Genomic DNA, 11265 nt, shown 5'->3' with positions numbered 1-11265 from the left:
TGGGGAGGTTATGGCTCTACCCTGTCACACACAGAGCAATGTGTTCCGTGGAGGGGGGTTGGGGCGCCACCCTCTATCACCCACAGAGCAGGGCCGATGAGGGGGTTGGGGCGCCGCACCCTGTCACACACAGGGCCACAGGGCAATCAGGGGTTTGGGGAGCTCCCCCCTGTCACACACAGAGCAGGGCAGATAGGAAGGTTGTGGCCCTGGCCCCTGTCACACACAGAGCTGCAGGGCAATCAGGGGATTGGGGCACTCCCCCCTGTCACACACAGAGCCGCAAGGTGATCAGGGGGTTTGGGCGCTGCCCCCTGTCACGCTGATCCCGGTGCTGGGAGGCATATTACCCTTTTACTATATAGAATAGAGGCCTGGTGCATGGGTGGGAGCCAGCTGGTTTGCCCTGAAGGGTGTCCTGGATCAGGGTGGGGGTCCCCCCTGGGGTTCCTGGCCAGTCTGGGTGAGGGGCTGAGGGCTGTTTTCCAAAAGCAAGTGACTGAAGCTTCCAACCGCTCCTTGTTTTCTTTTCTTTCTTTTTTTTTTATTCTGGGCCAGCTTTAGCTCTGAGGCCTCGCCTCTGAAAACATCGATACAATGTTGCTAAAGCCCGGCTGAATGAAAGCCGGTTTCTGGAGTTTTGTTTAGCTTCTTATTTGCAACATAGTACATAGTTGCTTAGAGTTGCAACTGAGAGGCCGGCAGCGGCAGGCGGGGAACGTTAGAGTCCGCAGTCACTGAAGCAAGCAAACCTCACCGCTCCCTTCAGTGCCTGGCTGCAGGCCACCATCTTGGCTGACAGTTAATTTGCATATACTCACTGATTAGCCAATGAAAAGGGTAGTGATCATACGCTAATTACCATGTTTCTCTTTTATTAGTGTAGATTTATTATTATTTTTTTAATTAAATCTTTATTGTTCAGATTATTACATTTGTTCCTCTTTCCCCCCCCCATAACTCCCCTCCTCTCATTTCCCATCCCACTCTCCCCCCTCACTCCCCACCCACTGACCTCATCCATAGGTGCACGATTTTTGTCCAGTCTCTTCCCGCATCTCCCACTCCCCTTTCCCCCCCAAGAATAGTCAGTCCATTCCCTTTCTATGTCCCTGATTCTGTTATAATCACCAGCTCATTCTGTACATCAGATTATTTATTCACTTGATTCTTAGATTCACTTGTTGATAGATGCATGTTTGTTGTTCATAATTTGTATCTTTACCTTTTTCTTCTTCTTCTCCTCTTCTTAAAGGATACCTTTCAGCATTTCGTCTAATACTGGTTTAGTGGTGATGAACTCCTTTAGCTTTTCCTTATCTGTGAAGCTCTTTATCTGACCTTCAATTCTGAATGATAGCTTTGCTGGATAAAGTAATCTTGGTTGTAGGTTCTTGCTATTCATCACTTTGAATATTTCTTGCCATTCCCTTCTGGCCTGCAAAGTTTCTGTTGAGAAATCAGCTGACAGTCGTATGGGTATTCCCTTGTAGGTAATTGACTTTCTTTCTCTTGCTGCTTTTAAGGTTCTCTCTTTGTCTTTTGCTCTTGGCATTTTAATTATGATGTGTCTTGGTGTGGTCCTCTTTGGATTCCTTTTGTTTGGGGTTCTCTGCGCTTCTTGGACCTGTATGTCCATTTCTTTCACCATGTGGGGGAAGTTTTCTGCCATTATTTCTTCAAATAGGTTTTCAATATCTTGCTCTCTCTCATCTTCTGGCACCCCTATTATTCTGATGTTGGTACGCTTGAAACTGTCCCAGAGGCTCCTTACACTATCTACGTATTTTTGGATTCTTTTTTCATTTTACTTTTCCAGTTGGGTGTTTTTTGCTTCTTCGCATTTCAAATCTTTGACTTGATCCTTGCAACCCTCTGGTCTGCTGTTGGGTGTCTGTATAACATTCTTTATTTCAGTCAGTGTATGCTTAATTTCTAGTTGGTTCTTTATCACAACATCGAGGGTCTCATTAGATTTCTTGAGGCTCTCATCAAGTTTATCAGCAGTTTCTAGAAGATTAATGAGAGATCTTAAAAGTGCGTTTTTTAGCTCTATATCCTCCATTTCTGTCATGTTTCTTTGTCTCCGATTTTTTCATGCTTTCTTGGTGCACCCCCTTGTGGTCTTTGTGGGCAGTCTTGTTGTAGTTAAACCTTGATTGTTGTCGGCAATACTGGGTGTAAATTGACCTCCAGGCTAACTGGCTATGAGAGTCAGCTGTGTCTGCAGTGGGAGAGTTCTGTGCTGGATCTCTAGGGCGGTGCTAATCTAGCCTTTGCCTGAGGCTATCCAGCAAATGCTTCTGTGCAGGGCTTGGGCGGGGCGGGTCCCAGGGGATCTACAGGGTGAGCGGAGTGAGCAGTTACGGCTGCTCTCAGTTCCCTCCCCAGCGGCTCTGCAACCACTGCAAACCCCGGAGAGAAAGCTGTGTTTCCGCTCCTCCCGTTTGAGTCTGGGTCCCTAGAGACTCTCGCCCGGATCTGGAGCTCAGAGTCTGAAACTCCCTTCTGATTGAAAACAACAACCGTGCCCTCCGCTGCCGGCCCGCTCCACATGCACTCCGAACCTTAGTATTTCACTTCAGCACTGTGCCTCCTTTGAGTCTGGGTATGGTTTCCTCTTTCCTCCTAGTTGTAGAACTTCCACTCAGCCAGCCTTCCTGTGGTTCTGGATGATTTCCGTTCTGTCTTTTAGTTGTATTTTTGAAGTGGTTGTTCGAGGCAGCAAACACCTGCATTAACCTATGCCGCCATCTTGGTTCTTCTCTATTATTATTTTTTAATGACAGTCAAGCTCTAGGATCATCCTATGAAAACAATTATAATATAAAAACTGAAACAACAAAATAGAAGGTTAGGGACTGATTTGATCATTTATTAATCTTAAAATATTAAGCAGTCAGAATGAATTAAACAGAGAAAGTCAAACTGAATTTTCATATACAGAGAAATCTACACTTTCCAAAGGAAACTACATGCTCTTTTGATGATGTTTCCAAGGAATATTTGTAACATTTGTGAATATTTAAATATTACATAGACTCAAATGAAAAACTTTATCAAAGCCATAGCATGAGAGATGTTTGACATCTATTGATAATGGGCTGAAAAGCCTAACTGAAATAAAAGATGGAACTGAAATAAAAGATGGATTTAAATCTAGATGACTTCACTGAGACTCATTTTTCTATTTTGAAAACAATGGGACAAAAATTACTTTTGCGCGCGCGCATGTGTGTGTGCGCGCGCGCATATGTTTGTATGCTTATGAGTTTATTAACAATAAAATTATACTTAAATGTTAGTGATCAGCAACCAGCCCTTAGTGAGTATTGGCCTTCCTTGGGTACTCAAGAAAAACTTGATGTTTTAATAGACAAAGATTAGATTGTTTCAACATAAATCTAATGCTAAAAACAAAATTCCAAAAGGGGAGGATAAATGGTGATGAAAAGAGACTTGACTTTGGATGGTGAACACACAATATAATGTACAGATAATGTATTATAGAATTGTACACTTGAGACCTGTAAAAAATTTTAAAATATGTTTTTATTGATTTTAGAGTGAGACAAAAAGGGAGAGAGAGAGAGAAATATCGATGTGTGAGAGTGAAACATCAATCGCTGCCTCCCGCACACCTCCCATTGGGGACCAAGCCAGCAATGCAGGTATGTGCCACAACTGGGAATTGAACCAGCGACCTTTCTGTGAATGGGATGATGCTCAACCAACTGAGCCACCCTAGCCAGGTGGATTAGTGCTCTTTTTTCTTTTAATTAAAAGAGATTCCCGTAGTGCTCCTTCCACTATTTGAGAATACAATGAAAAATCTAAAACCGAGAAGAGGACCCTCATCCAACCATGCTGGCACCTTGATCTTGGACTTCCCTTCCTCCAAAACTGTGAGATAGAAACTTATGCTATGTATAAGCTACCCAGTCTGTGGTATTTTTGTCATAGCAGCCCAAGCACAGTTGATAGATAAATAGACAGATAGATAGATAGATAGATAGATATGTACATACATACATAGATATAGAGTTGAATAGAGAGAGGTAGAGAGAACAGAAATAAATTACCCATTATTCCAGAATCCAGATATTTCTACCTTTCTCTATTGTCATGTTTTTAATTACCCAAAAATTTTCAGTGTGAGTTACTTAATGTCCTTGATATAGAAGGGTAAGCCATAGTAAGAACATGTTTAGCCCAACCAGTGTGTAAATCTTTCAGCTTATCTATATGTTTTTATTTTTAAAAATCTTTATTGTTTGAGAATATTACAGATGTTCCCTGTTTATCCCCCATTGCCCCCCTCTACCTGGTTCCAGACCCATCCCAGGCCTTCACCACCCCATTATCTGTGTCCATAGGTAATGCATATGTGCATATAAGATCTTTGGTTAATTTCTTCCCACACCCTTCTTCCCTTCCCTCAGAGATTTGTCAGTCTGTTCCATGTTTCTGTGCCTCTGATTCTATTTTATTCATCAATTTATTTTGTTCATTAGATTTGTTGCTTGTTTATTTTGATTTTTAGATTTAATTATTGATAGATATGTATTGCCATTTAATTGTTCACATTTTTATCTCTCCTTCTCCCTCTCCTTCTCCTTCTCTTTCTCCTTCTCCTCCTCCTCCCCCTCCTTCTCCTTCTCCTTCTCCTCTCCTTCTTCTCCTTCTTCCTCTTTCTCTTCCTCTTCTTAAAGAATACCCTTTAACATTTCATGTAATACTAGTTTGGTGATGATGAACTCCTTTAGCTTTTTCTTGTCTGTGAAGCTCTTTATCTGACCTTCAATTCTAAATGATAGCTTTGCTGGGTAGAGTAATCTTGCTGGCAGGTCCTTGCTATTCATCACTTTAAGTATTTCTTGCCACTCCCTTCTGGTCTGCAAAGTTCCTGGTGAGAAATCATCTGACAGTCATATGGGCACTCACTTGTAGGTAACTGCTCTTCTCTTTCTGCTTTTAAGATTCTCTCTTTGTCTTTAACCTTTGGCATTTTAATTATGATGTGTCTTGGTGTGGGCCTCATTGGATTCCTCTTGTTTGTGACTCTCTGTGCTTCCTGGACTTGTAACTCTATTTCTTTAACCAGGTAGGGAAAGTTTTCCATCATTCTTTCTTCAAATAGGTTTTCAATATCTTTCTCTATCTCTTCTCCTTCTGGCACTCCCATAATGCGAATGTTGGTATGTTTTTTTTTTTAAATATATTTTATTGATTTTTTACAGAGAGGAAGGGAAAGAGATAGAGAGTTAGAAACATCGATGAGAGAGAAACATCGACCAGCTGCCTTCTGCACATCTCCTACTGGGGATGTGCCCGCAACCCAGGTACATGCCCTTGACCGGAATCGAACCTGGGACCTTTCAGTCCGCAGGCCGACGCTCTATCCACTGAGCCAAACCGGTTTCGGCAATGTTGGTATGTTTGAAGTTGTCCCAGAGGTTCCTTACACTATCTTTTTGCTCTTCTGGATTTTTAGTTTAGTTTTTTTTTTTTTTTTTTTGTTTTCTTTCTTATATTCCAAATTGTTGATTTGGTTCTTGGAATCCTCTACTGTTGATTCTTTGTAAATTATTATCCTTCATTTCTGACTGGTCCTTTTTTATGTCTTTGAAATTCTCACTAAGATCCTTGAAATTCTCACTAAGTCCCTTGAAGCTCTCATTAAGATCCTTGAGCATCCTTATAACCATTGGTTTGAACTCTGTTTCTAGTAGTTTGCGTGCTTCCATTTCATTTAGGTCTTTTTCTGGAGATTTCTTCTGTTCTTTTATTTGTGACATGTTTCTTTGTCTCTGCATTTTGGCTGCTTCCTGTATATGTTTCTATGTATTAGGTGGAGCCACTATATCTCCTGGAATTAGTAGAGCGACCTTGTGTAGTAAGTGTCCTGCAGGGACCAGTGGCTTAGCCTCCCAAGTCACCTGAGCTGGGCACTCTAGGTGCACCCCCTGTGTGGGCTGTGTGCACAGTCTTGTTGTAGTTGAGCCTTCATTGTTGTTTGTGTAACTGGGAAGAATTGACCCCCAGGCCAATTGGCTGTGAGGACCAGCTTCAACTACAGTGGAAGAGCTGCTGTGCAGGAGACACTACTATGGAGCAGGGCTTGCTTTAGTGGGGCTTTTGTGCTCACCAAGTCTGCCCCTTGAGTGTGTCACTTGTGGGTGTGAAGAGTTGTGATCTGGTATGGTCTGAAGCTGTCTCCCAATTGCACTGGCTCTGAGGCCTCCGGGGAGATGCAAAGCCAGCCACTGTCTCGGGCCACTGGCAGGAGTTACAGAGATATCTGCAGATGACTGCCACTTGTATTGGGCTTGTAAGTGCACCAAGGCAGGCTGGTGCTAGTGCTGTGTCTTGGGACTCTTATTGATAGGTATGGGGTACACTGATGCCAGCAGCTGCTTGTTTGAGAGATTTTCGGCATGTCTGAAGCCTGAGCCAGGACAGGCCATTCATATAGAAAAGCTGCTGCAAACAACTTGGGTGGGGCGGGGTCTCAGGGAATCACCAGGGTGGAGCAAACAGTATGAGCCAGGCTGATGAAAACACAGATATAGCTGCCAGTCAGCTCTGTAACTGGGGAGGTCTCTGCCTGGGAACAATGACCTCTGCGAGCACCAGTATTTAGGAGAAAGCTGCCCCCAAGTTCTTGCTCTGATGCCAGACAATTCAATTCCTCCCAGCATGCCTCTGGGTCCCCTCCAAGCCATTGCCTGAGCACTAGAGACTGAGTAAACCCATGCATGGCCCCTTTAAGAGGAACTGCTGGGGTCTCCAGCAGCCTTTGTATCACTCAGCCACAATCCCTGCTGATTTTTACAGCCCAAAGTTATAGGGACTTCTCTTCCCAGCTCTGGAACCCTGGGTTGGGTGTCTGGTGTGCAGCTGGGACCCCTTGCTTCTCATGAGAGGCCTCCCCAGTGGAGATACCCTCCAGATTCAAAGCATGCCACACATTGGGGTCAGATCAGCCCTGTTCTGCACCTCCTATCCTCCTACCAGTCTCAATGTACTTTCTTCCTTACTTCTCTAGTTGTAGGACTTCCATTAAGTCAGATTTCAGGCAGTTCTGAATGATGGTTGTTTGGTACTTTTGTTATAATTTTGATGTGGTTGTGAGAGGCGGCGAGTATTGGCATTGACCTATGCCACCATTTTGGTTCTCTAAAACCTATACAATTTTATTAACCAATGTCATCCTAATACATTCAATAAAAAATTTAACATATCAGTAATAATGGTGACTGAAAGGGTTAAAGAGAATAAAATGGGGCAGAGAAAAACTCATCGTCCTTAGCAGATATCTTGCAAAAAGCTTGCAGCCTTGAACAATGCATAGCTCAGATAACCAGAAGACACCTGGTGGTGGGAGGAATGAAGGACTGGACCCTTAAATCAGCTGAACTGCTTGCAGCCAGCAATCTATACTAATAAAAGCCTAGGTGGCTCTTGCGCTCAATGTCATCACAAGATGGCTCCCACAAGATGGTGGTCATCACAAGATGGCCACCACAAGATGGCTGGCAGGGGAGGACAGTTGGGGGCAATCAGGCCAGCAGGGGAGCAGTTAGGCGTCAATCAGCTGGCAGTGGAGCAGTTGGTGGGCAATCAAGCAGGCAGGCAGGCGAGCAGGTAGGAGCTAGCAGCCTTGGATTGTGAGTGGGAAGTCGGACATCTACCAAGGGGGTGCAGGCCAGGCTGAGGGACACCCCCCACCCCCTGCACAAATTTAGTATACTGGGCCTCTAGTAGCTGATAAAAATCTTCTGTCTCCCTGCACTCTCTGCTGACTCCTTGTTGTCACACTCAGTCCCTCTGCACCCAGGCACCTGAAATAAAAGCTTTTTGATACATTACAGCCTCATGTCATAGATGCGTGACCCCGGCCCTCTCTGAACATTTCAACCATCAAATCTATGACCAAGCTTTATTGAACAATATAGCTTTTACTGTATAGTCAATGTATTGGGCTTGTATGGTTTACTAATGACAAAGTTGATGAATACAAAGTATGGAGAGGTTAAACAAAGAAAATTGCAAATCAATGAAAGAGAATATGTCTATATTTGCATGCTAGCAAATGAGAATTTAGCTTTTACAACAACATCAGTTATGATATATTCCAGCCTACAGCAAGGACATTATTTGAATAGGAGTTGATTTGAGTTGTTTGGGTAATAATGTTTTTATAAAGAAAGTGTTGAACTCTTGCATTAGCACACCCTGGTACTTTCCTGCTTGGCATTGGTCATAGAATTTAAAAGAAAGAAGAATTTTATACACATTCAAGTTCAGCTGCAAATAGAACTTAAGGTCAGAATAGTAAAGGATTCACGACTGATAATATCATACTTGGCTTTTTTTTTTTTTTTTTTTAGACATGAAACACTTATTACTGAGCATTCTTTCCATCCTTATAATAGCTCAATATGTTCTAGGAAGTTTTGCCAATGGCTTCATAGCACTGGTGAACTGCATTGACTGGATCAAGAAACACAAGATCTCCTGTGCTGATCGAATTCTCACTGCTCTGGCTGTCTCTAGAATTTGTTTGCTCTGGATAATAGTATTCAATTGGTATGGAACTATGTTGCATCCAGCAATCTATAGTTTAGAAGTAAGAACTATTGTTCATATTGCATGGGTAGCAAGCAACCATTTTAGTCTCTGGCTTGCTACTAGCCTCAGCATACTTTATTTGCTCAAGATAGCCAATTTCTCCAGCCTTTTATTTCTTCACCTAAAATGGAGAGCTGAAAGAGTGGTTATCATGATACTGTGGGGGACTTCGGTCTTCTTGGTTTTTCATCTTGCAGTGGTAAGCACAGAAGAAAAAATGCAGATGAATGAAGATAAAGGAAACATCACCTGGGAGAGCACATTGAGGGACATCGCACACCTTTCAAGTGGGATTATATTCGTGCTTGTACACTTCATACCCTTCGCTATGTCCCTGACAGCTGTTCTGCTGCTAATCTTTTCCATGTGGAAACATCTGAAGAAGGTGCAGGTCAGTGGCAAAGGATCCCAAGATCCCAGCACCGAGGTCCACATACGAGCCATGCAAACTGTGATCTCCTTTCTCTTGCTATTTGTCATTTACTTCTTCGCTCAAATCATCTCATTTTGGAATTTTACTATTACGCAGAACAATTTAGTTCCCTTCGTTTGCCAAGTTTTTGGAATCCTGTATCCATCGAGCCACTCATTTATCCTGATTTGGGGAAATAAGAAGCTGAGACAGGCCTTTCTGTCACTTCTGAGGCAGTTGAGGTGCTGGCTGAAGGAAAGGAAATAAATGGGGCACCTTGTGCCTTCTGCAAGAAAATAAACTGATGAAGTTTGCAAGGTTTTGTACTTCCTACTACATTTCTTAATGTGTATAGAATTGGGTAAGGTATACCTAGAAAAACTTGTACTTAAGTTTATCACAAAAATATATATGTGTGCATGTTTATAAAAAATACAAGAGAGATTATAAGATTGCCATATTATATTTTTCAGGTAAGCAATCTAATTTTATAAAATATTGTAAGAAATTGCTCAGAATTATAAATTTATGAATACTTCACATACATATTGTGTTATCATCTTGCAAGTAAAGAATTTATTATCTATATTTATGCATTTTTAAGGACTGATAACTCATCTCAGGGAATTATTGCTATTTTCCCTTGTAATTAGTACCACACATATGTACCACAGTGAGTTTAAATTTTTTTGTTTGAACCTCCAATCTTTGGGCTGGTAAGGGTATTCAATTCTAAATCACACACTCAGGATAGATGCTTGAAATAGATATTATTACATCATGAATTCTTACTTCATGGTTAATAGAAAACAACCAGAATTCTTAGGAAAAGATGCATGTAATGAAATTAAAGAGTGACAAACATATTTAGAATGTATTTTATATTCATGTACAATAAATAGTACTATAGAGTATTAGATTTAATACAATAGGTGAAAGCTTAGAAAATAAATAAGTTCTATAATAGTAATAAAGAAGAAAGCAAAATAATCATGATGTTTTTACTGATGCTATTATTTTTGAATTGAGAAGACATTTTCTAATTCAAAAACTTATATCAGTTTATTTAGTTTACATATTCACCATATTTGGGCCTCTGAATTTGGAATCATCTGCTCCATCTTTCTATTTAAGAATTCCTTTTAAACTTCAGAGAAAATATTCAAATTTTACCTATCTTAAATATATGCTCAAAGTAAGTGTAGTATATAAATATGGTACATAAGTTTGCATACATGAAAATTGATATCTATGATGTCCATGTAATAATTATAAAAAGTCTTCAGATCTGTTTTTATTATAATCTTATGGAAAATGGTGAAATAGACAGTATGTGGAAATATATTTGGTTGTGAGTTCTATCATAAGAAAAAAATGTAGGACCTTGTTTAACAACTGCATTTACATGTCTATATTAAATCTTAGCATTATGAAATTTTAACATTACCTGTATCTCAATATAAACATTTCCCACTTCTGATTTATTCAAAGTTTTTAATAATCTGTCTGCCCCATCCTATATAATAAAATTCTAATATGCTAAGTGTCCGACTGTTTGTTTGACCGTTCAACTGTTCAACCAGTAGCTATAATGCACACTGACCCCCAGGGGGCAGATGCTCTGACCAGTAGGTTAGCTGGCTGCTGGGGTCCAGCCAATGGGGACTGGGCAAGACAGGCCAAACACGTGCTGGAGCCCTCCCACGGACCTCCCCAGCCCCGATCATGCACTAGTGGGGTCCCTTGGCCTGGTCTGTGCCCTCTCGCATCTATAACTTAATGAAAATATTTCATACATGTGATTTATTCATTTGTTTTTTTACCACTTGTCTGCCCAGAAGAATATAAATATTATAATGTCAGATGATGTCTATCCTGGTTCCTGCTAAGTCTTCAGGAAATAAAAGCCAGCCCATGGGATAGTTGGAGAAAATGATATTCTAAATATTAAATAAATACATGAATAAACCACATTAGACCTGGAAAACCAATGAAATCAAAACCATCACAAAATCAGCAAGTGGCATAGATTTCCTGGTTCTGTTTCTTCACCATTCAAGTGCTCCTTAACTAATCTGCATGTGCTCGGTTCCAATTACTGCCTTAGACTGGGTGAATGAACAGCGGTCGTCAATAGGCTCCAAAACATACAGTGACTCATACATAATCTAAATTTCCTATTGCTTTATAAACAGTCCTGATATGTCTGAGGAGCCTCT

At 41.2% G+C, this 11265-nt stretch overlaps 1 protein-coding gene across 1 annotated transcript; it reads left to right on the top strand.

Annotated features, from left to right (window-relative positions):
* The first annotated feature begins 8395 nt into the window (after positions 1 to 8395).
* Positions 8396 to 9392, top strand: LOC102440242 (taste receptor type 2 member 19-like). Its single transcript, XM_014451754.1, is given in 2 exon segments — positions 8396 to 9301; positions 9303 to 9392. Coding segments are annotated over 2 exon segments (996 nt in total).
* The last annotated feature ends 1873 nt before the right edge of the window (positions 9393 to 11265 follow it).

The sequence above is a fragment of the Myotis lucifugus genome, unplaced genomic scaffold (genome assembly GCF_000147115.1).
Source record: "Myotis lucifugus unplaced genomic scaffold, Myoluc2.0 scaffold_10, whole genome shotgun sequence".
NCBI classification, from domain to species: Eukaryota; Metazoa; Chordata; class Mammalia; order Chiroptera; family Vespertilionidae; genus Myotis; species Myotis lucifugus.
This window is presented reverse-complemented; position numbering and strand designations above follow the sequence as displayed.